This window comes from Aspergillus karnatakaensis (genome assembly GCF_047715665.1).
Source record: "Aspergillus karnatakaensis strain CBS 102800 unplaced genomic scaffold BJY04scaffold_82, whole genome shotgun sequence".
Lineage (NCBI taxonomy): Eukaryota > Fungi > Ascomycota > Eurotiomycetes > Eurotiales > Aspergillaceae > Aspergillus > Aspergillus karnatakaensis.
Window position 1 is genome coordinate 17,973 of NW_027395794.1, and position 24,526 is coordinate 42,498.

At 52.2% G+C, this 24,526-nt stretch overlaps 11 protein-coding genes and 2 non-coding genes across 13 annotated transcripts; 6 read left to right on the forward strand and 7 right to left on the reverse strand.

Moving 5' to 3' along the window:
• The first annotated feature begins 203 nt into the window (after nt 1-203).
• Nucleotides 204-2,753, forward strand: BJY04DRAFT_163855 (uncharacterized protein). The gene is made up of 5 exons (XM_073709089.1): nt 204-415; nt 465-671; nt 718-1,124; nt 1,182-1,409; nt 1,483-2,753. The coding sequence occupies exons 1-5, from the start codon at nt 284-286 to the stop codon at nt 2,441-2,443; spliced, it is 1,935 nt and encodes a 644-aa protein (XP_073565257.1). The 5' UTR covers nt 204-283; the 3' UTR covers nt 2,444-2,753.
• A 34-nt stretch (nt 2,754-2,787) lies between these two features.
• On the reverse strand, nt 2,788-3,459 carry BJY04DRAFT_224001 (tubby C-terminal-like domain-containing protein; the record flags this gene model as incomplete). Its single annotated transcript, XM_073717835.1, has 2 exons — nt 2,788-2,808; nt 2,869-3,459. The coding sequence occupies 2 exons, from the start codon at nt 3,457-3,459 to the stop codon at nt 2,788-2,790; spliced, it is 612 nt and encodes a 203-aa protein (XP_073565258.1).
• A 1,956-nt stretch (nt 3,460-5,415) lies between these two features.
• BJY04DRAFT_232612 (putative dimethylallyl tryptophan synthase) lies at nt 5,416-6,754 on the forward strand (the record flags this gene model as incomplete). Its single annotated transcript, XM_073719777.1, has 2 exons — nt 5,416-6,539; nt 6,625-6,754. The coding sequence occupies 2 exons, from the start codon at nt 5,416-5,418 to the stop codon at nt 6,752-6,754; spliced, it is 1,254 nt and encodes a 417-aa protein (XP_073565259.1).
• A 1,004-nt stretch (nt 6,755-7,758) lies between these two features.
• On the reverse strand, nt 7,759-8,644 carry BJY04DRAFT_224003 (DUF3237 domain-containing protein; the record flags this gene model as incomplete). Its single annotated transcript, XM_073717836.1, has 4 exons — nt 7,759-7,797; nt 7,907-7,974; nt 8,077-8,286; nt 8,410-8,644. 4 exons carry the CDS (start codon nt 8,642-8,644, stop codon nt 7,759-7,761), a joined length of 552 nt encoding a protein of 183 aa, XP_073565260.1.
• Nucleotides 8,645-9,059: 415 nt separating this feature from the next.
• On the reverse strand, nt 9,060-12,512 carry mfp (putative peroxisomal multifunctional beta-oxidation protein (MFP)). The gene is made up of 7 exons (XM_073713136.1): nt 11,995-12,512; nt 11,714-11,941; nt 11,558-11,666; nt 11,423-11,512; nt 10,990-11,377; nt 10,536-10,944; nt 9,060-10,489 (listed from the first exon to the last, which is right to left on the reverse strand). The coding sequence occupies exons 1-7, from the start codon at nt 12,148-12,150 to the stop codon at nt 9,170-9,172; spliced, it is 2,700 nt and encodes an 899-aa protein (XP_073565261.1). The 5' UTR covers nt 12,151-12,512; the 3' UTR covers nt 9,060-9,169.
• On the reverse strand, nt 11,646-12,512 carry BJY04DRAFT_202028 (uncharacterized protein). Its single transcript, XM_073713137.1, has 2 exons — nt 11,995-12,512; nt 11,646-11,941 (listed from the first exon to the last, which is right to left on the reverse strand). The coding sequence occupies exon 1, from the start codon at nt 12,436-12,438 to the stop codon at nt 12,154-12,156; it is 285 nt and encodes a 94-aa protein (XP_073565262.1). The 5' UTR covers nt 12,439-12,512; the 3' UTR covers nt 11,646-11,941; nt 11,995-12,153.
• Nucleotides 12,513-13,191: 679 nt separating this feature from the next.
• Nucleotides 13,192-14,985, forward strand: BJY04DRAFT_202030 (TDA10 family protein). Its single transcript, XM_073713138.1, has 5 exons — nt 13,192-13,364; nt 13,452-13,954; nt 14,009-14,032; nt 14,085-14,200; nt 14,267-14,985. The coding sequence occupies exons 1-5, from the start codon at nt 13,209-13,211 to the stop codon at nt 14,428-14,430; spliced, it is 963 nt and encodes a 320-aa protein (XP_073565263.1). The 5' UTR covers nt 13,192-13,208; the 3' UTR covers nt 14,431-14,985.
• A 970-nt stretch (nt 14,986-15,955) lies between these two features.
• On the reverse strand, nt 15,956-17,998 carry BJY04DRAFT_211292 (60S ribosomal uL30 domain-containing protein; the record flags this gene model as incomplete). The annotated part of the gene is made up of 5 exons (XM_073714385.1): nt 15,956-16,415; nt 16,467-16,633; nt 16,815-16,926; nt 17,493-17,561; nt 17,943-17,998. The coding sequence occupies 5 exons, from the start codon at nt 17,996-17,998 to the stop codon at nt 15,956-15,958; spliced, it is 864 nt and encodes a 287-aa protein (XP_073565264.1).
• A 947-nt stretch (nt 17,999-18,945) lies between these two features.
• Nucleotides 18,946-19,038, forward strand: BJY04DRAFT_t150. The gene has a single exon. It is a non-coding gene; the product is annotated as a tRNA-His (tRNA).
• A 10-nt stretch (nt 19,039-19,048) lies between these two features.
• Nucleotides 19,049-19,888, forward strand: BJY04DRAFT_202042 (uncharacterized protein). The gene has a single exon (XM_073713139.1). The coding sequence runs from the start codon at nt 19,158-19,160 to the stop codon at nt 19,782-19,784; it is 627 nt and encodes a 208-aa protein (XP_073565265.1). The 5' UTR covers nt 19,049-19,157; the 3' UTR covers nt 19,785-19,888.
• Nucleotides 19,889-19,897: 9 nt separating this feature from the next.
• On the reverse strand, nt 19,898-19,988 carry BJY04DRAFT_t151. The gene has a single exon. It is a non-coding gene; the product is annotated as a tRNA-His (tRNA).
• Nucleotides 19,989-20,080: 92 nt separating this feature from the next.
• Nucleotides 20,081-21,467, forward strand: BJY04DRAFT_232625 (ESCRT-II subunit protein SNF8). The gene is made up of 2 exons (XM_073719778.1): nt 20,081-20,712; nt 20,793-21,467. The coding sequence occupies exons 1-2, from the start codon at nt 20,201-20,203 to the stop codon at nt 21,109-21,111; spliced, it is 831 nt and encodes a 276-aa protein (XP_073565266.1). The 5' UTR covers nt 20,081-20,200; the 3' UTR covers nt 21,112-21,467.
• Nucleotides 21,429-24,375, reverse strand: nip1 (translation initiation factor eIF3 core subunit c). Its single transcript, XM_073713140.1, has 2 exons — nt 23,949-24,375; nt 21,429-23,853 (listed from the first exon to the last, which is right to left on the reverse strand). The coding sequence occupies exons 1-2, from the start codon at nt 24,289-24,291 to the stop codon at nt 21,605-21,607; spliced, it is 2,592 nt and encodes an 863-aa protein (XP_073565267.1). The 5' UTR covers nt 24,292-24,375; the 3' UTR covers nt 21,429-21,604.
• Nucleotides 24,376-24,526: the final 151 nt, after the last annotated feature.

Genomic DNA, 24,526 nt, shown 5'->3' on the forward strand with positions numbered 1-24,526 from the left:
TTTGGGTTGCTGGCCACGTTCCTGTGAGGCAACCACCACCTTTCTCCAGACAACGGCCGAAGAACAGTATCAGCCAAGCTAATTTTAAAGGAATAGATTAAATACTATATCAAAAAAAGGGTCTAGTATAGCGTTGTGGCAGAATGATGGCGGTGCCTAGATAGGTGTGGGGGGTCTCCACGCGTCTTATCGCCACCCCCCTCACTTCCTCCCTTGGCACCGATTCCTGCTCTTCCTTTTCCAAACACTCCCGACCCAGAATATCATCGAGGTCGAGTGTAGAATGTCAGACGGTCAGCCTGAGGAGAATGCCCGACAGAAAACCGAGATCCCGAGCCGAACGGATGACGTAGAGTCCCTGCTTGCTGGACTACCCGATGAGCACGTCTGGAGGCTACTTCGGCGTTTCAACAAGGTATGGCATCAACACCCATTAGCTTCTATACCATACTAACAGGTTGCAGCAAGTCTCTCACGTTCAATCTATTTCTCCGCAGGATGACCGGCTTGATTTGAATCGGTCCGAGGATGAACTATTCCCGCCGCAGAAGCTGCAGAGGACGATCGAGCGGTTCTACACCTCTGTTATTGCGGTGTTCACTGGTATTATAGACCATGTCACTAAACTTAGATCATGGGATGATCCTCGCCGGACAGGGACCTTCGGTGCTGTCTGTATTACTCCCTCATAAATCATGCTTAACTGACAGTTTATAGATTTACCTAGGAGCATGGCTGTGTGATATGATTATCCCAGTGATCACTATCACGCTTGTCGCCATGATTGTCCATCCACCGCTATACCGACTTCTTTTCCCACCAGTTTTGAAAACAAAAACGTCGACTGCTCAGCCTGGGACTGCCGTACAAAAGCCCGACCTTCCCCCTCGACCACCTACCGGCGAGGAAGCTGAGAACGATGCCGCAAGCATCGCCACCAGTATCACGAACACTACGGCTGAAATCCCTACCTCCGACGAGTTGGCCTTGACATTGAGCCCAACGGCTCTTATTGAGTCTCCAGTCACCGACGAAACTGGCCAACCACCCAAGACTAACCCTGCGATTCGCCGCACGATGCGCATCCTGAGCAATATCTCGGACGTTTTCGAAAGAGGCTCCAAGTATGCTTACTCTTCCTCTACCCCTGCTATCAATGCTCAAACTAACCTTACAACCAGCCTCCTCTCCCCATCCCCACCATTCTCCCTCCTCGCCCCCCGCTTCCAACTAATAACGATCCTATCCTCTGTCTGCATAGCCGCCTTCCTAACCTCAAGCTACATAATCATCAAAACACTCGCCTTCGCAATCGGCGTAGGCTTCTTCGGCGACCCGGTCTTCAAGCGCGTGATAGAGTTCCTAGACCGCACGAGCCCCAAATGGAGAGAGTGTCTCGACATGGAAAAGTCCGTCCCCCGCCACTCTCCCCCTCCCATTCATTTACCCCTCTCGCAAAACACTATACTAAACAGTTCACAGAACCCTCCTCAAAGGCGTCCCCACAAACGCCCAGTTAACCCTCACCCTCCTGCGCATCGGCGAAGCAACCCACAGCCCCATCCCCGCACCCCCCGGTGTTCACCTCAGCGAAACAAAATCCTCCTTCCAGCTCTGGCGCCAGAACCGCAAAGCCGCAAAGGCAGCGAAAGCCGAAGCGCTTGCTCGATCCTCTTCCTCATCCTTATCCAACGCCACCGCCAACTCTCAAGACCAAGTATCTGAACAGCTCCAAAAGCCCAAACGCTGGCTCCGGCTCCTGAAGTTCGCGCGGCGGACAATCACGACCGCGATCAAGGGCCATATTGCATTTGATCGCGCGATGACTATTACGGCTTCGGGGTATGCGAAGGGGTTGCTTTCGTTGCTGGATACGGGGAATTGGACGCTTGCGCCGCCTACGCGGTCGGGGTGTTTGTTTGAGGCGAAGTTTGAGGGGAAGAGGGGGACTGTTGTTTTGGATAGTGGGATTGTTCCGTCGTCGGTGGGTGTAGCTGGCGAGCAGGGGCAGGGGCAGGAGCAGGAGCAAGCTCTAGACGCGGAGGGTACGGCTACATCAACATCTACATCTGCGGAGGCAGCCATGGGGTCTAGAGTGGCGGTGCTATATTTTGTGGCGAAACCACCAGCCAAGATCGAGAATCTGAGGGTCGATGCGCAGAAGAAGGGCTCTGTTGTTTTTCAGATTCCGGTGGGGGAGATCAGGGAGTTGAAGAAGACGGAGGGGCTGGGGTGGAAGGGGAAGCTGATTGTTGAGCTTGCTGGGGGCGGGGGGACGGAGAATCTGTCGGATGGGTTGGTGATTCGGGGCGTTGCGAGTGGGACAGAGACTGGGAGCGAGCGTGAAGAGGAGAAGGCTTATCATCTTACTGGGATGAGAGCGCGAGATCAGTTGTTCAATCGGCTTGTTGCGGGTGGGGGGCAGGCTTGGGAGATGCTGTGATTTGATATGGTGAGCTCATATTTGGCGTTATCTGGTTATATGGCCTGAGCATTGATGTGGGATAGCATGTATTTCTGTGTTTGCATGGCTAGGTATAACCAAGCTTGATTTGCATCTTCGTCTTGTAGATCTAATGGTTTAGGTTGAGTGCAATGCGCGCAGACTTTCCTTCTTCTGAAGAGCTTACCCTGAACTGGCCGTCAATTGCCGGGGTATACCAGCTCATATATTCTTGCAGATATATCACAACCAAATGACAACTCTAAAGAGCCAAGAACTGGAGAAAGCCGGCGCACTCGTCTGGAAGTCCCCACTCTCATACAGCACTGCCGCCAGTATAACTGTTAGAACCGAAGCCTGTATATCTAGCTTCAGCATCTCAGTATCCAACCAACCCCTCGCCTAAAACCAGACCAGTCACTCACCAACGCAAGATCCACCCCTCTAGCAACCTCCACCTCCCAGGCCAGGTGCATCCCAGGAATATGAACCGCCGTTAAACTTTCCAACCTCATCGCCATAACCACCTCCCCCTGATGCAAAACATTCGTCTTCGTCTTCCAAATACTCTCCCCTCTCACCTCCAGCGTCGTATCTTCCCCGCCCGCAGCGGCGTTCTTCAGCCTTACCTCAAGTTTATCTTTAAGTCCAGCGTGTCTGGGTCTAACCGTCGCAATAGGCTCGGAAAGTCTCCCGCTACCACTACCGCTACCGCCAGGGAGATACAGAACCCAATTCATACTCGACCATTTCCTCTCGACCTCAAAGAGAGGCAAACCCGAGGCGTCTCGGAAGTGGCGTATCTGGGAGAACGAGGGCGAGGGCGAGCCGCCATCGATATCGAAGAGCTTGGTTGGATGCGGGGAGTGTGGAGTTGGTGTACTGGTGACGGTGAACCTTGCACGGGATAGGCCGGTGCTTTCTTGTTTTACGCGGATTGTGGTGGGGGTGGGGGTGATGTGGTCTGGGCGGAGGGCGATGGGGGGCTTAGTTGATTTGGGTTTGAGAAAGTCCATTCTGTTGGATTGGAGATGGTACAGTAAGTGCAGGTAGGTACAGCTGCTTAGGTATTGCATATGCGGGTGGACAAAGAAATGGGATTTGGAATTGGAGTCGACTGTCGAGCAGTGTGGGTTGGCTGATAGCCTGATACTGATGGCTCTGCCCCCCACGGTACGTACGTACTATGTTACAGACCCTTGCTCAGCCGCTTACTTTATTGGGCAATGATGTTCGTTGTGTGTACCAAGGCAGACGATGTCTTTCAGCCTATCTAGATAAAAGTGTGGGGGGAATGGTGGAGAGGACTATCTTGGGTTTGCATGTCCTGCGTAGGATTGTGCATGGTTGTTTGAAATGCCCAAGGGGCTCGAACGAGGTGCTAGACGAAGCTGCCTCAAGAGCCGGGGAGACTTAGTATACTATGCGAGCGTTCTCCGTAGTCCAAAAAATCACATAAGACCCGAATAAACCGTTCGTGCAGTGGTCCTTTCATTGAGGTTAATGTTACAGTAGCTAGTATAATGGTCTGGTGCTTGCAAGGGTCTGCTAAGCAAGAGCAAGGTCAAAGTCTATACCTATGTCTGTGCCAAGTCTGAGCTGTTCCACGTGGCCGGAAACAGAAGGCAATAGATGCGTCGCGTAAGACGCGATTGAGTTTGTGGAGGTGAGCACGAACGCACAGCTCGCTCGTAATCGGTGCAAATATCGGTGGTGGACCATGCAACCAGCCAGGTAGGCATGGGCCGGGGCGTAATGAGGGTGATGGGATCTGTACTCGGCCAATCGGAAATATAGTGAGCATCCGATGAAGGAGCAGAACCCTGCCCTTGTTCCCAAGGCCGCAGGCAGCGCTATCCTTTTGGTTTGTTTTCGAGGCATCAATAGCCGCAACCGGTTTCACGGGAGGCTATCTTTAGACCATGATAGCCGAATATTTCGTGCCAGGCATAATCAATCCCGACTGACTGTGCTCCGACAAGTACAGTAATCCAGCTCGGTAGCGTTTCCCTCTAGTGGTGTATCTATGAAGGTGTTTCCGAACGACTGGATACATAGCCGCCGAAGACGCATGTCAGACGAAGGCCCGTGCAAGTTGATATCCGCTGCTGCGGCCGAGATACGCCCGCGACTTGCATATAAAAATGGTCGAGTCACCACAGCCAAGAGCTCATGGTGATAAAGAATCTCAGCTTGAGCGATGGGGGCTAGTCGAATCTAGTTAAGGCTTGCTACGATAAAATCGGAGGCCGGGAGGGGGAACGGACGCGAGACACTATGATAGGCTGACAGAATCGGGAACCGATGCAAGCCATACGAGCCAAAGGCTGGAGTATTCGGTATATAAACCCAACGCAAAGAGTTTGACTTCTGCCAAGTACCACGTAGGTGATACGCAAGCGGACTGTCTCATACTTTGAGCGCTGCCCAGGTGGAGTTCGCAGAGTAACTGAATGGGGAACAAACAAAGAAACGGACGAAGCAGGCACCTTCGGGTGCTCGAGAATGCCGACCTAGGGGCTTGTTCGCATGCAGCTGGACTGCAGCTCGCTTCAGCTGGACGGGGGGTTGCAGGCTGAAGTAGCCCTAATTGGCCGTTGTTGCTTCCAGTACAACACACCTTCGTTTATCAAGCATGATGAACCAGATGACCCTCTTCGGCTCCTTCTAGGCGTTCATGAAACAGGCAACACGAGTTTGCGCAATCGAGCGGATTGCTCTATACTGGTTCGCACGACGTCAACCTCGTAAGCTAGTTTACAGCGTAATGGGAAGAGATTGGTTAGAAACGAAGTAGGAAGAGAGTGGGCTTGACTCGGAGTCTTCATCCTTCCTCTGCGCCTTATATAGGCGAGACCTACTCATCTATGGCCCTCATAGTCTTACCCTGTGATACTATAGCCGTCATACATCAACATCACGTCCTTCACCTGATATTACCCCACCACCATACCACCATGGCCACTGACTCTATGCCCTGGCGCATACTCGGGAAAGCCCTAGGATTCCCTGACCGCGAGCAGGAGCTCTGGTGGCTCCACGCATCCCCATTCATAAACAACCTCCTCGCTCAAAGCAACTACCACCTCAACGACCAATACTACTACCTATCCTTCATCTACAAAAGCATCCTCCCAGCCCTAGGCCCATTCCCTCGCCCCGGCCTCCAACCAAGCCACCTAAGCGTCTTCTCACCAGAAGGCCACACCCTCGAACCAAGCCTCAACTTCAAGAGCACCCGCTCCAGCGTCCGTCTCGGCTTTGAAGCCATCGGCGCCTTCGCCGGCACAGAACACGACCCGCTAAACAGCTTCCGAGCCCACGATCTCCTCGGCAAAATAGCCCAAACCCACCCCAACGTCAACCTACAATGGTTCAACTACTTCCACTCCCAGCTCGGGCTCCCCGTCGAAGAAGCCAGAACAACCGCCCAGCTCCTCCCTCCCCCAATGCGCTCAACAAACCAACTCGCCGTCGATTTTAGCGGCAACCAGACCGTCGTCATGAAGGTGTACTTCCCCGTCCAGCCAAAGGCCGTCGCCACGCGCACCGCCACACCCACCGTAGCCTTCAGCGCAATCGACAATCTAGACGCAGACTTCGGAACCAGCCTGTCTCTTGTCAAGGAGTACCTACACCCCGAGTCGGACCATCAGTCCGATGATCAGACTAAACCCAACTCAGTCCCCCCCTTCGAAGCCCTCCTTATCGGCATCGACTGCGTGAGCCCCGAGCTCTCCCGCCTGAAGCTCTACATCTACAACACGCACTTCTGTCTCGAGAACATCCGTGCATTCTGGACGCTCGGCGGCCGTCTTACCGACCCAGCTACACTCCAGGGCCTCGCCATCGCAGAGAAACTATGGGAGTTCCTCGGGTTCAGCGAAGTTGAGCTCGGGGAAGCGACTACAGAGAAACTACCGCTAATGATCAACTACGAGATGAAGCAGAAAGCGGCAGCGCCAAAGCCACAGTTGTATCTCCCTGTGCAGGATAAGTGCGATGAGGCGGTTGCGGATGGGTTGACGGGGTTCTTTGAGTATTTGGAGTGGGAGGGGTTGGCGGGGAGTTATAAGAGAGATTTGGTGGAGAATTTGTGAGTACCCTCTCCTTCTCGGGTTTTGCTTCCTGTTCACCTGCATGATATTATATGAGAGATAGACTAATTGCGAGATAACTAGCTCGTGTCGAGATCTCGCGCAGACGGTGCAGGTTCAGCGCTGGGTGGTCTTTTCGTATACCGACTCGGCGGGGGTATATCTGACTTTGTATTATCATGGAGCGAGCGGAGAGGTGGGAAGCTTGTACTGATGGTTCTGCACTGTTCAACTGGTCTTTATTTCATCGATGAGCTTTTGGGGCTATCACAGCTATTTTGTACTCAATCTGATTGGAGTCTTCTTCGCCTTTAAATTGGGGAGTTAGTTACAAGACAATCTCACCCTTCTGGCAAAGCAGGTATAATAGTCATCCCGACGCGAATTCGATGAGTTGGTGATACAATTATCCTGTAAGGACTTTGAGGTAGCTTCTATCTTGTTTTAATCTGCGACAATCCGCACAGGAAACCTTGGTGCGCTCCTTCTCTCATCGATATAAAATCCGGACCCAACAAAAAAGAAGATAGATATCTCTCGCCCGACAAGATATTGACACGGCAGGGATGCTTCATAATACAATAAGGACTCACTACAAGAAGGTCAACAATAGCCGGTGATTATATTTAAAGTCTCTACTCCGTGGCTTTATAATACTTCTGAATCCCGAATGAACTCCATGAGCTCTACCTGGTCCCGGGCGAATCACAGCCGAAATCTGTGCAGCGGTTACCTACACTAGGTAAACAAATCAAGCTGCCTTGCATCGGATACCTACTAATAAGTAACAATCGATTTGCCTTCCAAGGAACCCTCTGCTGCATACACTATCACTTGTGAGCACGAGAATCATGCTTCCCAAAATCCCCACTGCCATCCTCTTGTCGATGACTATACCTCTGTTGTAGTACACGCCAGACCTCGGTGCGCAGCAGTGATGATTGCAAGGTGATCCACTCCAGAGAGACTTGTGATAGCTCACCAGCATGATAAGCCCATACACAATTTAATCAGATTTCCTCTTCTCATCTCATGCCTCTTGTAATCTCAGACACCCATACTCGTCCTCCTGCAGCCTTCGACTGTTACTTACACATCCCATCCAGTGCTCTCCCCTCCATTTCATCTCCACTCAATCAAGCCAAAGCACCCCATGCCCCAAAGAAGATCCCTTATTATGTCCCACCCACCGGTCTCTGAAAAGCCCAAATCTCTACTCTACTCCAAGAACGCAGTCGAGTTCCAATCAGAGGCAAACTAATTCCGGTCGTCAGTCAAGCACGATACTCCTTCCCCCTAATTCCACCACCCCTCATCACCGCAGGAACCCAAACCAAGAGAGAAAGCAGGGGAAGGAAGGACTCACGTTCCAAGCATCAATCCTCAACGTCCTCGTCTCCTCCGTGCTCGCCACGCGATGAAGCACACCAACAGCTGTACCCCCCAAAGTCAGCCTTAGGTTCTATCCCGTTCGACCCACGCCAAGAAGAGAGACCGCCCCAATATACAAAAAAGAAGAGAAAAGGAATCCCATACCGAGAATACTATTAACCCAATAATACCGCTGATCCCCGGTCTCAAAGACCAGTCTCAAATGTACACCACCATCTGGGGCCTTCGGGCCCGACGTCCGGATGTAGATATCCGCACCGTCGTGCGTACGGAGGTTATACCTCGTGTCGACGTTTGAGAGGTTTGTTAGCGGGTCTGTAAGGCTCCAGTCTGCGCCGAGGGGGAGGATCGTTCCTGGTTGGTGGGGTTGGCTGTTAGAGTACAGGTGAATTATAGATCATACGGGACTGTGGAATACATAGAGATAGTGTGTGTATGGAGGGGATGGACGCTTGAGGGCGTGTGGTATGAACACACCTGATAATCTAGGACCGGTGAAGTTTCCGCCGACGATGGGGATGGCTTTGCGGATGCCGTGGGGGCCGGGGGATTCCATGACGGTGTTTGTGCATTCTACGTATGCGGTGTAGAGGAATTGGAGGGCTGGTGCGGGTGGTTGGGAGGTATTTATTGTGGTGGCGGAGATCTGGGTTGTTGATGCGAGGAGGGCGAGGATGGTGGATGACCAGTTAGTGAGGGTGAGGAGGTGCATTTTGGTGTGCTTGAGCGTTTGATGATTGTCTTGACGACTTAAGTGTAAAGTGGCGGAGTTGAGTTGATGGTGTATGGCGGAATGATATCGAATAACGTAGGACGCTGGACCTGGTCCATGGGGGATAACATATTTGTATGGAAAGTTTGTATATAAGATACTACCTCGGATTCGACCTATTGGTATCGATGTACAGAATTACACACAGACGAAGGCCATGGAATGCCGGTTCATCCAGCCGATTGTGGAGGAAGGTGGTCGATCGATACTTGATGTAGGGCTTCTCCAACTCTGCGGGGTTCTCTTGTAACTACTTCGTACTCCGTAGGTAGACATACAAATCGGCATTTCCGAGACCCAGCATTTGTGGGGAGCTCGGGCTTGGTAGATCTACACGGCGACATGGAAAAAGAAAGAGGTAAGGACAAAAAATGCTAGAATCCCAAACTATTTATATACACAATCTGAACTAGAACCCATACCCGCCATATCATCGTAATGGCATCTCATCAGCCAATTCATACTTTACAGCTTAGCTTTAGCACCCTCAAGCAGCTCCGCTCCAGCACCAGAGATAGCAGGCTTCCCTGTCTCAACAACAGTAGTCTGGAACAGAACAGTGTTGCCCTCCTTCCACAACTCCGTACGGAGAGTCTGGCCGGGCAGAACGACACCAGCGAAGCGAACCTTCAGGTTCTTGATGGGTCCGTACTTCTGGAAAACATGCTTACCCGAGACACCGAGCGAGCAAAGGCCGTGGAGGATGGGAGTCTTGAAGCCGCCGACCTTGCTGAACTCGGGATCAATGTGAAGAGGGTTGCGGTCGCCGTTGAGGCGGTAGAGGGCGGCCTGGTCTTCGGAGGTCTTTTCCTCGACAACCGCATCAGGCTTGCGTTGAGGGGGCTTGTAAGCGGCGGTAGCGGCCTTGGGGCGAGCGGCAGTGGGCTTGGGAGAGCCACCGAAGCCACCACTGCCGCGGATAAAGACGGTGGATTCGTTGTAGAAGAGGTCTTCGCCAGTGGCGACGTCCTTGGTAGTGTAGCCGGCGACAACGAGGGCAGCGGCGCCCTTGTCAATGACGTCGATGAGCTTGGGGTAGGTCTTCGTCTTGGCTTCGGTGGGGATGGGGAACTTGCGGATCTCTAGGTACTGCTCGCCGTGGAGGAGCATCATGGGAGAGAAGTTCTTAACAATGTCACCCATGTCCCAGGGCGTAGAAGTGTTGAACCATGGGATGACACCGTACGTGGGGAGGGCTTGGAAGTGCTCGTTGTTCTCGTAGACGAGGGGGAGGTCGGTGCGCTTGGCGCCCAAGCTCAGGTTGTAGAGGATGATATCGCGGTCGGTGTAGTCGAAGGGGGTTCCGTCGGTGGTGGCCTTCTTGGCTGTCTCAATCGCGTTGAGGATCTCACTGCCGCTGCCATCGCTGCGGTTATTGAAGTTGGCCATGACTTTCTCGTTGGCGGCCTGGATGTCTGTAGGGTAATCTGCGCGGCCGTCATTAAAGTTGACAATCTTGGCGATCTCCTTGGCAACGGCCTCGGGGGTCAGCTTGACGTCGACGGGGAAGCCGTGGCCGCCGCTGCGCTGCCAGCGGGTGCTACCAAACCAACCGCTACCACACTCGAACAGACCCTTGGTAGAGAATGGCTCGGGGGTGATATCGGAAGAGAGCAGAACCACGAGCGGCGCAACATAGTCCGGCTTGAACGCTTGAACAACCTCCTCCGGCATGATAGATCGGGTCATGTTGGTACCGGCGTTGGGAGCAATGGTGTTGACCTTGATGTTGTATTTGGCGCCTTCGATAGCTAGAGCACGGGAGAAACCGAGGATACCGAGTTTCTAGTTTCGTTAGTATGAAACAAGGTAAAGGAAGCGGAAGACATACCGCTGCAGCATAGTTGGCCTGTCCGAAGTTGCCGTAGATACCGCTAGTGCTAGCAGTGTTGACAATGCGGCCATACTTCTGCTTGAGCATATGGGGCCAGGCAGCCTGGGTGACCTTGTAGGTTCCACGCAAGTGAACGTTGAGTACGGGGTTCCAAAGATCATCGTTCATGTTTTGGAAAGCTTTGTCACGGAGAATACCGGCGTTGTTGATAAGGATATCAATACGTCCGTAGGTGTCGATAGCGGTCTTGACAACAGCCGCACCATCCTCGCAAGAAGCCTTGTTGCCAACGGCCTCGCCGCCAAGCTTCTTGATTTCCTGGACCACAGGCTCGGGGTCAACGAGGTCATTGACAACAACCTTAGCACCGAGCTTGGCAAACAACAGACAGTATGCGCGGCCAAGACTATATAATTAGCTTGGGTCTCCTGTTCAGTGAATCAACACTCACCCGTTACCACCACCGGTGACTAGCGCAACCTTGCCCTTGAAGTCCGGTTCCTCTCCCGCAGGAGCAGAGGGCAGCTTCAGTCCGGTTTCCAAAAGTCCCATAAAGTCAGCGGGGCCTGTAGGGTAGTCGGGCTTGGAGAAGTCGTTGACATCATTCCACTTTCTGGCGATGGCGCCGGGAGTCAATGAAGCATCGGGCTTCAGAAGAGCACCCTTGGCACGCTCCCAACGGATCTTGGCGACGTGTCCACCACCAACCTCGAAGATTGAGCCGGACTCCTTGGTGTTGGAAGAATGGACGAGGACTGCGACAACGGGAACAACCCACTCGGGCTTGAGCAGGTCCAACACCTCCTGAGGCATAACGGTAGCGGTCATACGACTGGCGGCTGCTAGAGTTAGCGATATATTCGATATAAAATTGCTTTACGTACCAATAGGAGCAATGACGTTGGCAAGGATGTTGTACTTAGCACCCTCCTTCGCAAGGGTTTCTGTGAAACCGACCTGGCCGAGTTTGGCAGCTGAAATCGTTAGCTATGTTTCGGTCAGTCCACGAGTAAGCTTACCAGAATAGTTTGCCTGTCCGAAGTTTCCGAAGAGACCGGCAGCCGAAGCAGTGTTGATAATACGACCATACTTTTGTTTCCGGAAATGCGGCCAAGCAGCTCTTGCGCACTGCAATAATCAGCATCTCTCCCAAACCCCATTACCAAGAGCCCTACCTTGTATGCACCGTATGTGTGTACTTTATAGATCAAATCCCAGTCCTGATCCTTCATGTTCTTGAAGCTGATATCCCGCAGGATACCGGCGTTGTTGAGGAGGACATCGACGCGGCCGAAGTTCTTAATGGCTGTGTCAATGATGGCTTCACCGTTCTCGACACTGTCGTAGTTGGCAACCGCCTTGCCGCCAGCAGCTTTAATCTCATCGACGACGATATCGGCAGCCTAAGAAAGAGCACAGTTAGAGCTGCTTGTTTGCATGTGATCGGTGAGCTCACCTTGTTTGACTTGCCCTCGCCGACGTGTGAGCCTCCCAGGTCGTTCACCACAACATTTGCTCCTCTTGAGGCGAAGAACAGAGCATATGCCTTACCCAAGCCACCACCAGCTCCCGTCACGACGACGGTCTGGCCGTCAAAGCGCAGCTCGGACATGTTTTAACCAGGTAACGAAGGGGGGGCAGGATACGGTGAATTAAAGGAGGATGAGGGAGAGAGAGAGAGAGAGGGACAGGGTTCTTGATTTACAATAAATTTGAAGAGGAGGAGAAGGAGGAGGAGAGATGAGTGAATCTGGGGAGAGCCGAGTTGAAGAATGGAGGTGAATCTGGGGAGAAGAAGAGGTGACGGTCGCCGTGCTCGGCAAGCTGCGCAAACTGAGCCGAGGCATCTTAACCCTCTGGAAGCTCGGTGCATCTGCCCCATCTTCTGCGGTTGGAGCATGGCAGATACTACGGTTTCACATGCCGACGCTATAGTATTTTCTATTCTCTTCAACTGACTATAAGCTCCTCCTCATCAACGGCTAAAATAATTAACATCTCCATGCCGTCGGTCGGCGTCTTTTGCGTTCCCCTCGGGATGCCTTCGACCACACCAACCCCGGCCGCTTTTTACGCTAGCCTCTTGGTGGTTAGCTTCATTCATGTGATGCCACGACCGAGGTCATATGTCATCACGGTCAGGTGACTGCAGGATTATTAGTCACGTGCCTCTGCCAGTGCGGTGACACCTGAGGCCACTAACCGGCTCCCAGATTCCTCCATTATTCTCTCACATTTGGGCTTGTTCTGTAGCGCCTAAGTGCGTTGACTGGTACTATCTCATGTCCTCTCGTGTCTTCGCTGCATGATATATCTTGTCAGGACTTTGAGAGGTTCTGGTTGTCCATTTGACACCTAATTCACCGTTCATCCAGTTTCACTTGCCAGGGCTTCAACCAAGCCCAGTACAAAGACACTGCATGCTTTGAACTATACAGCATTATTTGATCTATTAGCCGGCGCTACGAACTGCATAGAATCTTCAATCCGCAAAGATGGCAATCTCTCGCACGATATCCACCTGTCGTCCGTGGATTCCCCACCGTTTCCCCAGCCGGAGGAATTAAGTCCGGTCGGATATCCCCCGAACACTGCGCCCATGCCTCATATATCAACCTGTCGATCTGCAATCATGGACATGCGTAGCTCTAGAACACCTCCAATTCCAACATGTCTAATATCTTTGACGACAAGTCCGAGCACTGCATTCCCTTCCTCCTCGAGCGCCTGAAAGCGCACCAGGCGCAATATGGGAATGACCCCTCACAAACCCCGCCGTTCTTCCTTGGCTTGAACGGGGTGCAGGGTGCTGGGAAGACTGTTCTGGTGAGATTGACCTTGAGTTAGGAGCGAGCTGCAGTGATGTCGCAAGGAATAAAATGGGCAATTTGAGCTGCTGATTAACAACTCCAGGTGTCAACCCTCCACGCTACCCTCCGCTCCCCACCATACTCCCTCCCCGTCGTAACACTCTCCCTCGATGACCTCTACCTCACCCACGAAGACCAAGTCAACCTCGCGAAATCCCACCCGACGAACCCTCTTCTCCAACACCGCGGTCAACCCGCTACACACGACCTCCCTCTCGCCGAATCCGTCTTCGCGTCTCTCCGCGCCGGCCGCCCCACCTCGATCCCGCAGTACGACAAGTCCGCGTTCAGTGGACAAGGTGATCGAGTCCCGCAGTCGCAATGGGAGACAGTCAACAGCGCTAGGCAAGAGAAGATTGGGGTTGTTATCTTCGAGGGCTGGAGCGTGGGTTTCCGCGCGTGGGATGAGGATGTTCTCCGCGCGAAGTGGGAAGCCGCTGTGCAGGAGAAGGAGAAGGGTGGATATAGAGGAAGACTAGGCCATGTGAAATTCGAAGACATCAAAACCGTCAATGACGCCTTAAGGAGATATGACGTTTTGACAAAGTATGAAGATCCACCTATTTGAATCGTGGAATTCTGCTAACGGGTCGGCTTCAGTCAGTTGGATGCGCTGATACATATGTACGTAATAACCTACCCTTGGTCCATGTATCAATATGCTAATCCTACACAGTGACGCCCAAGATAACCACTTCGTCTATGACTGGCGACAAGAACAAGAGCGGACGCTCCGAGCCCTTAAAGGAATCGGTATGACCGAGGAGCAAGTAAACCACTTTGTCGATGGCTGTACGCATCCCTGAACATATCTGCATACTATAACGCATATGACTAGAGCATAAGCTAACTAGCCAGACTACCCCTCTTACGAACTCTATAGTGAAACTCTTCGCGCAGGAGCCTTCAAGCCAGTGCCTCACTCAGCCACGGCATCCGCACCGCCAACAGGCTGGGAAGGAAAACAGCTTCGATTGATTGTAGACAAGAATAGAAGGGTGCAGGAGGTTGTCAACATCTAGAATGGTTTCCGATTCATACCGTCAAGAGCCACATGCAAAAATTCTGCAACACCACAATGCAGAGCTTTCAGAAACCAAAATTGAATATACCCTTTCTTCACTCAAAAAATTCCATGATGATATACAACCTATTGCATACTACAAACGCAACTACACGCGTGCAGGTCACATATACGATGTACATCCACAGGCCTATTCTACCCCTCCTATCTCACATCACATCCTCCAAACCGAAATCGGGCAAAAGAATGTCCAATGGTCATCACTCTTCTCACAGCGTTCCTCAAGAATACACTTCCCTTTCTAACTGAGACAAATATGCATTGGCATCAATTTCTTTTCCAGTCCGGACCGTACAACCCCTCTCCTAGGCCAAGTTCAAACGACAGTGCCTAGGGCACCCCCAGCAACCAAGCAACCAAACAAGGAAGAAGAAAACTCTCACAATCCGTCCAAGCCCCCTCCTCACAAAAACACCCCTTGACACAAGCCAGGGTGACTTATACAGGCGATACTGCCCACTTCTTCGCCTGTGCAGTAGACTGTGCTACCTAGGTATTAAGGGCATGTGGGGCCGCAGGGGGGGTAATTTTGGTTTTTCTCTGTACATTGAGTCTCAAGAGTCAAAGAGCAGTAGTTAGGATGTTTATATTTGCTTTTTTTCAAGACTGGATTTATCCTAGAGAGAGAAATATAGTTAGAAGTAGCTGATAAGATCTTGGCCGAGGTGTGAAGAACTAAACGTTAGATGGCGCCCAGCCACATACAGTACCACGCTACCACACCCATATATATATATCCGCACAATCTGTATGTCATCTCACTCAGCTGACAGCTTATGACTCTGCAAGGGTTTGAAGCAGGAAAAGCTGAAAGCCTGAAACTGAATTGTGCCACACTCCCAGCCCTTATTTTGCGCAGATCCTCGGTGAAACCGTCTAATCCCGATACTTGCTTGGGGAACTCGAACAACGAACCTTCTCTAGCCGAGAAGTATATGAGGACTAAAAACAAAAGGATAATCAGGGGTGACGAAAGAAGGTCAAGGCCTGCATGGAGTAGGCCTGCATAGATTTTAGGACATGACACCTGTGGTGGCCGATTGGGTAGGTCTCTTGGTCTACCTAGCAGGGGTGTGCTAAATTGTGTCCTAGCGATCGTTGGAAGGATATGAGAGTGGGAACAAAGGTGAGAGACGACGCCAATCAACGAGGTGATAATTGTAGTATGAGATAATTGGAAGGCATGGAGGCTACTGGGAGGTAGTCAATGGTCAACCATGAGTACACAACTGACGAGGCAGAAGTTGGCTGACTGGGGGTGGGATGAATGTACGACGGATAGGAAGTACACTGCAAAGCATGCTACAAACTACAAGGTGGATGAAGTCGAAGAATCACTACTTAATTGAAGCAAAGGGTATAAACGTGGACAATCATAACTGCTCAAAGCTTTTGTATTTTCAAGGATTCAGACCGTTATACCGACAACAGCCATACCCCGCGAACACCACCCAACGACAGATCTAGTTCATCTGGCGGATGAGGCCGTTGATGTTCTCCTCACGGTTACCGAGGTCACCACCCTGGATGTAGTGCTTGAACTTGCGGGTGCGGAAGCCACCGGTGGGGGAGGAGAGCTTGAAGGGCCAGAGGAAGTTGTTGGCCTGCTTGAAGTTGGGGCCAACGGTGTAGATCTCGTGGATCAGATCCTCCATGCAGACAATGCCGAACTTGCCGAGGTGCTCCTCGATGATCTGGTTGTCGCTGAGGGGAACGCGCTGCTTGTCGACCTTGCCGTATCCGCGCTTGTAGATGAGCTCACGGACGGACTTGAGGTTGGGGTAACCGTAGGCGACGTAGGGGTTGATGATGGTAAGCATCTCCTGGGTGGCCTTGGTGAGGCGGATGAAGGTGCCGTTGTTGATCTGGATCAGACGGAGGAGCTGAAGGATCTTGCGGGGCTGGGGAGCGATCTTGTTGATACTGTGGGGAGTTAGCATGGAGGACGATCATGAGCAGAACGAGATTACATACCCCTTGATACGGACAACGAAGACGAGCTTGGGCTCCTCAGGAACGTAGAAGTTACCCTCCTGGCGGGCGACGCGGGCCAGGCGGACCTTCTCACGCTCAGCATCGCGGTACTCCTTGACGTAGGACTCGGCGCGCTTGAAGATGACGGAGCGCTTCTCCTTGTTGGACTGGAGGTTCAGTTAGCAAAAGCCAATAAAGACATCCAATACAGTCAAGTATGATCCAGATATTCTCAGCCCCGAAAGATGGTTAACAAAGCGACAGCATCGACTGGTAATCTAGTCGCGTGAAGGTTGTTGTCATCACCGAATGAAAAGCACAAACGAAAAAAAAAAAATCTTCACTAACCTCCTTCTTCTTCTGGGCCTCCTCGCGGGCAACAGCGCGAGCCTGCTCCTGGCTCTTGCGCTTCTTGATGAGGGTCTCAGGGACGAGGACCTGGTCCTGGGTGGGGACGGTGCTGTGAAGGTCAGTATAGTCTCCTCAAAGAAGTACAGCAATTCCGCCGAGTGTAAGAATTGCGGCTACAGCGCCACATTCTCATGCTGAAGGCTGGAAGATAACACCCGACAAGATCCATTTAATCGGTGAAGTGACTGATTCGACGCCTTTGCAGCCCGGTACTAATCTCGCATTTTCAGCGTGATGTTCGCAGGCCAGCGTGAATACTGCAGCCTCAGCCGACAAGACCCTAAGCATAGCGCTCAGGAAAGGTGATGATGAGGCTTTTCGTTCCGTGGCTTGCAGCGCGGTGGCAGCAAAAGGCAACGATCGCTCTCAACAATCTTTTTCGAGGAGAAGGCAGTGAGCTTTCAACCTCAAGACCCCAGTCCAATGCTCAAACCCTTTGTACCGCGTCGAACGTTTCCATTGATACGAACTCGGGAAGAGAAAAGGTCGCGGGAAGAATCGAGCTGGTGCCTCGCGACCATTTCTGGCCGCAGCATCTCCAGCGAGAAGGACGACTATAAACCGAACTTTACAGGCTCGTAGGACGAATCAAGTAAAGAAGTGTTCATAGGCAACATACGTAGCAGTAGAGGCCATTGCGACGGTCCGTTGAGTGCGCGAGTTGGGCGGTTTGGCGATGTCGAACTGAGAAGAAGAGAAGCTGGCCTGCAGAAATTTGAGGAAGAAGTTGTGTGGATAGCCAGGATGCCGCTAGCCTCACGTGGTTAGAGTATTTTCAAGACCAGCCGCTCAGTGTGCCCTTATCGCTCGAGGGCTTTCTCTATCAGGTGATCTCACAGATAGGCTCGCCAGCAGTCATGTGACCGTGCCCCGTGCTAGGCCCATCATTATGTCCTGTGGTCCTGTGGTCCTGTGTTGCTTCCTTCTGGGTTCCATCAAGGTTTGTTTCACTGTTGAGGAGCCTGGAGGTATATAGCAACTCTCGCTTAGGCTCAGGTTGTCATGATCCCATTCTACCTCAAGCTCTGGCCTGTATATCACCACTTGTGTTTCATCTGTGCTTACCTGGTTTCCCGAATGTGACTTGATTTAATCTGAATCAATTTAACTTCGCACTGCATTAAGTCTCACAAAATGTTGGAGGTTTTTCTACCAAGTTTGCAACATACTACACCGGAAAGTCCGACTCTCTACGAGGAGTTTGAAATGGCCAACCTCCGAGGTTCTCTTCATGAATTTCCCATTAGCCAGCTGGAGTATTCAGTCCTGGAATATGGTGGAGCGACGCCGGACTTAGAACATTCCCTGCACCAGTACTGGTCGAGGTTTCCTCGTTCGTTACAGGCCTTGTGTACTAGAGCATGGGCACAGTGCCACACCTCCTCGGGGGCGCTGGTCTGCAGCACAAAACGCTCAGGTTGCTTTACAGACTCGGTAGCATCTACCGGATGCCCTGGGCGAGACCAACAAGGACCTATGCAATGCCTTCGAGCAGGTCATTGAAATCTTCCAGACCAGAACATTTCCCAACTATTCATCCTCTGCTTAGGATCTAAGAGCCCTGCCAACATCCTTATCACTAGCGAAGAAGGGCACAACGGTGGGAAAGCTTCTGCACGAGCCATCTGCAAAGTACCTAGTAGCATAGTCGGGTGTAGCTTATCACGTTAGGGAACAGATCATTGATTAGTATACGTGCCGTTGGTAGCTTTCAAGTATAGGTGGTGGTATGGATGCATGTTATCCTCAGCATCTTCTGTAGTGGTTAAGCCAGACATTGCGCGGCCAAATGCTGCTAGCCCTAGCTGAGCAAGCAATATATCCTACGTCACACCCGGAAATTGCTTTTCTGACAAGAGCTGGAGCGTAGTCTGATCATTTTCGGCTTACTGAGCTGGACTACATTAGGGGCTCACCTTCATATAGAGCAATTGCAATCAATAGCCCAAAGCTTTGGAAATGGTACCTGATAGCAGCAAGTAGGGTAATGAAGCTCTACGACTTTTTTGATTTCCAGATTGTTTGAATAGGGGCATGATGTTAAATAAGCAGCCAACTAACATCAATTGGTGCTGTAGTCTAGTGGTTATGACGTTTCGTTGTGGCTGAAATTGAGATATACATCCCCGAAACAGCCTCGGTTCGATTCCGGGCAGCGCCACTTTCTTTTTTCGCTTTTTGCTCTCTAGCATCAGACACCGCGATGCTGCGACTCGAGAACATACTTTTTAAGAAGTCGATTCTTCAGTTTCTGTCATTGCGAAGCGCACGTGGACCTCGATGTTCAATGCAGGGCGTACATGTTTCTTTTTTCTGCTTGCATACCACAACGCCATCTGCGCCGACTGCATACTCACCTTGTGGATAATACTTGGTTACAAACTGGCACATCTCTTTCTCTCTTACTCCTCATGTTCATCGGTCCTGTTTTACCCGTCTCCAAATTCTAGAAGCCAGTCCAGGGGTTGCGGGCTTCTACCCAACCCAATGGCATCCATGACTGTCACGAAGTCATACAACGGACCGAGTCCTTCAGGGCAGTTATGCGGGACTTCTGAAGGCAATCGTCGGTTTCTACATTCGAATCTGCAGCAACAAAGCCCCAGCCTAAAGTCTAGATCGAACCATCATTGCAGCTGGGAAAGATACTCGTGGGAGCTTGACTACAACGTTGAGCTCGATATGCACTTTTTGCCTGTAGCCTGTAGCAGGTGCCCAAGAACATGCACCTTATATAGATGCAAACAAAGCAGACAATATCGGCGGAGAATGTTTGGCAGAGCGCGAGCTTCGGGTAGCTTGACTGTGTTGCACTCTTACTATAGTAGACTTGACTTCAAACTCTTATCATGGGCACTTTTTAGTGATGGTCTATTTGTCTCACTGCTGAGCGCTATTCTGGCATGATGCTGGATCTGATTGCACTCATGGAACACCCGCAGCCGAACCAATGCGCTGACTCAGAGAGGGGAGGGTAGAAAAAAGTATAGCTTAGAAAAAAAGATATCAAGTTGATACTGTGGCGCTGCCCGGAATCGAACCGAGGCTGTTTCGGGGTTGTAATCTCAACTCAGCCACAACGAAACGTCATAACCACTAGACTACAGCACCTGCTAGTGACAGCTAGCTCCATTTGATGCTCCATACGCGCAACAGCATTTAAGTCATCTAGGTGTAGTGTAACGCCGTCATCGGCCGATCCTCTTGACCACTCCTCTCCCCGCACTTGACTAGTTATCACTATCACTCTACCTACAGCTCCACGAACTATCCCTTACTCTCCAGACCCCTCCCGGTACAGACCGACAAAACGAGTAGCCAAAATGTCCACCCGCCGCGGCGTCGGCCTCAGCGCCTTCACCCACCGCAACGCAACAACCCAATCCTACGCCTCGCACGGCGCAACCCTCCGAAACAGCCACACCACCTCGCTGCAAACCCAACTCTCCGTCTTCCAATCCCTCCTGCATACCTTCGCGCTCGAGCACAGCGAAACTATAAAATCAAACCCGACTTTCCGCGCCGAGTTCGCGCGAATGTGCAACGTTATCGGGGTCGATCCATTAGCAGCAAGTAACGTGAAGGGCAAGCATGGCGGCGGCAGGGGCTCAACCTCAACCTTAAGGGGCGGAGAGGGGAGTAGTAGCGGGGTAGGGAGTTTCTGGACGCAGATTATGGGCGGGGACATGAACGATTTCTATTTTGAGGTTGCGGTGCGTGTTGTGGAGCTTTGTCGCGAGACGAGGGGCGTTAATGGGGGGTTGCTGGGGGTGGAGGAGTGCAGGGAGAGAGTGGGGAAGGGGAGGGTTATTGGAGGTGGGTTGGAGGTTTCGGAGTATGTTCTTTTTTCTTTACCTTCTCCATCAATCCTCTCCTCTCGCGGTAATGCGCTAATTAATACCTGGTGATATGCAGTGACGATGTCCTCCGCGCTGTCTCCTCGCTCGAACCACTTGGCTCTGGCTTCTCAATTATCCACGTCGGGCGTAAACAGTATATCCGATCGATTCCAAAAGAGCTTAATACGGATCAAGCGACTGTGCTTGAGGCAATCCAGGTGCTGGGGTACGTGAGTGTGTCGATGCTACAGGTGAATCTTGAGTGGGAGAAGGCGCGAGCGCAGACAGTCATTGACGATTTACTGGCGGATGGGCTTGTCTGGGTGGATTTGCAGTGTGCCGAGAAGGAGTATTGGTCGCCGCAGGGCTTGTTGGGAGACTGGGAGGAGGGATGAGAGATCTATGGAGGATACTTGGTCTTACAACGTTATCATTGAGCAAGATCTTCTCTTGCAGGAGATATTCCCGGACGCAAAGAGCTGCGCCGCGCGGGCTTTGATATAGGGGCCGTCGTCATGCGCAACGGCACGGGATACCTTACCTGGAGGACGTCAGGACAAAGTGCTGGGTTTCTAGACGAGGCTCTGGGTGGGTTCAAGCATACAAGTGCCTTGCAATTCAGCCTTCGGTCGAGAGACCGAGAGGGTTTGAGTTGAATAGAGCGTTGCAGGTACACTGTAGCCTAGAGTATAACTACAATATAGATACCACCTCATCAGTACGTTGATCGATTATCGGAATATATCATATCATAAGAAGCATGCAAGACTACAAACATTGAATATACTCTATGACAACAACATGAACGATGATCATACGTATCATATTCCAATAACATTAGACCATAAGAAAGAAAGAAAAGAACATGCCATTAGAAACACATTTTATTTATGCCTTGATCGCTCCACCCAATGCACCGCCACCGAATTGCTGTCCACCAGGCCGGCGCTGCCCACCACCAGGGAATCTCGGACCACCACCACGGCCTCCACGGCCTCCACCGCGACCACCACGTCCACCAGCACCCTGGTCACGCTGGAAGGCATTGGCCATACCTTGTGTGCGTTGCTCGAGGGTCTTCTCATTAGCCTCAAGCAGGTTCATTGACTTATCAGCAAGAGTGACAATCTGGGACTGCAGACGGGAGAGCTCGACGCCCTTGCGGAAGACGATAGCATCGTTGACCTGGTCGAGGGCGGCGGCGAGTTCCTCGTGGGAGATCATGCGGCTGATGATAGCAGCGATCTTCTTCTCGGGGAGCTCGAACATCGTTGACAGCGTGGAGATTGAGAGGCTGTCGTAGAAAGGGGCGTATGTGAAGAGGTAAGTGCGGAGACCCTCCTCTTGGACCTGCTGGGAGAGCAGCTCCTTGATCTTCTCGGGTTGGGGCATGAGTTCCCAGATCTTGATGGAGTTGAGCATTTCGGCGGCCTTCTTCCAGTCGCCGGCGGCGAGGAACTTGGCGCTCATGATGACGCCGTCGCGAGTGTTCTCGGCGGGGCCGGTGAAGACCTGGCGCTCGTTGTAGTCGAGCATGCGGCGGAAGGTCTTGGAGATGACACGGCGCTTCATTTCGGGGGAGGAGGAGGTCTGCGCCATCAAGGGCACTTCAAGGAACATGCTGGAGGTGAGGTAGATGCACTCGAGGAGCTCGAGGTTGATGTGCATGTGGAAGGGGAGCTGGCGCTGGCGCTCAAGACGCTCTTGTTCCGGTGAGACGGTGGAGTAGCGCTGGAGGATGATGCCCTGGGCGAGGAGTTCCTTTTGGCGACCGCTGCCGCAGATCTCGGAGAGGGTATTCTGGGCCTCGTAGATTAGACCGGCGCGGAAGGCGCACAGACCGATCTGGACAAGCGTTCGGTTGAACAGGATCTGGGAGCTGACGTCAAAGTTGGCAATGTTCTCGGACAGATGGGACATGAGCATCAGGTCGCGAGCACGGTAGTACTGGTCGTGGAGGGCGAGGAAGTAGATCTGAGAGAGCATGGCACGAGCACGGAGAATACCGTCACTGTTCTTGAACAGGTAGTTGCAGAGCGTGTGGACAAGGTCCTGGGCATCGATGCTGCCACGAGATGTGACGGATGACTTAAGCTCGGCGGGAAGAGCCTTGTCGGTGCTATCCTCAAGGATCGTAACGACTTGCGAAGGCTTGAAGTAAATGTGTTCGAGTCTTCGCATAACCACGCGGTTGAGGCTGTCCTGGCGGGAGTCGGTCTTCTCCTTGCTCGTCAAAGCCTCGATGTAGATCTGAGTTCGCACAAGGTTGGTGTACAGCTGCTTCTCGTCACTCAGGCGCTCGATGTACTCCGCGGTGTGAGGGTCGATGTGCTGCAGAGATCGCGTGAGCTCGTCGTCAAGTCGCTCAACGTATGAGACAATGCTTCCTGGGATATACAGAGTCTGGCCAGGAGTAACCTGGGGCTGCTTCTCATCATCCTCCCACTCCTCCGCACCCTCACTGACAACATAGTCACGGTTGGTCTCGAGAACAGAGAGCAGAGTGGCGAGCTCCTGCTCAGCGGCCTTCCATTGGTCGACGCTCATGTAGGCAGCGGTAGATGTGGTAGTAAGGTCGAAGCGAGTAGAGATGAGGGTGAGGTAGACACGGATGCGCTGGTAAGGGTTCTGGGCGACTTCGAGGAGCTTCTCCATGGTCTTGATCTGCTCAAGACGGTCGGTGTTCTTCTTACCGCGGGACTCGACAATCACACGGAGGTGCTTGAGAATGCTCTCGGGGGTGTACTGAAGGGTCTTTCCGCCACGTCCAACGGTAGCGAATCCATCATCATCTCCAACAGCCGCAGGAGCCTCGACACGATCAAGCTTAGTGACACGAGGAGCAGTAGCAGCAGGCTTCTTCTTCTCCTCTTCCTCCTCGCCCTCCAAGTAGCCGTCCTTATCCGCCCGGTATTTCTCAACCTGTGTGGAGTAGTCCTTGTTGTTCTTCTTGATCTTCTGCTTGATGGCGTTGAAACCCTTGGCGTTGCTGGCGTTCATCTTCTTGTTCGACGACTTTTGCTTGGAGACAGTCTCGTTGACGAAATCCTCGAGGTCCGCAACGGTCTTGACATAGATCCTAGGGACGGGGCCGGACTGAACGACCTTGACGATCTGACGGTTCAGCTTGTCGAACTCTATAGAAAGATTAGCACCCCTCCCCAAGCGAGACTCCAGCGTGCAGCATTTCCCCGCCGCTAGAGGCCCCAAAAATCCCAGATGAAAAACATACCGGTCGAGATAACAGCCCAATCATTGATCTTCTGAGCATTATCGATCGCCTTGATAGTCGCCTCCAACTCCTCCAGCCTCTTGTTCTTCGCACTCTTCACAATCTTCACCACCTCCTCATCCTCACTCTCCTCACTTTCCGAAACATCCCTTATGAACCGATTAGCACCGGACTTGCCAGCGTCCTCATCCTCAGAGGACTCCTCCTCCGAAGACTCGGCATCCTCATCATCCTCGCTAGACTCCTCCTCGGACTTCTCAGCCTCCTCGTCGCTGTAGAGCTCCTCCTCGTCGGAGCCGCTGCTCTCGCTATCGCTATCGTTTCCGTAGAAAAAGCGCGACATGGTGGCGGGTGGGGGGAAACTTGTCGACTTCAGGGGCGGGAACAAAAAGTCGTTTCTCGTGTGTCGCGTTTCACCGGCCGTAAGGGAGAGAAAGGGGGGGGGGGTGTCGCTGTCGTGGTTGAAAATCCCGTTGAGTCTTTCTTTCGGCGGAGAGCCGCTGGCAGTCCACACAGAATTTGAGCTCGCTTAGAGCGGGCACTCGAGCGCTAACCGAATTTGGTAATTACTCGACTTT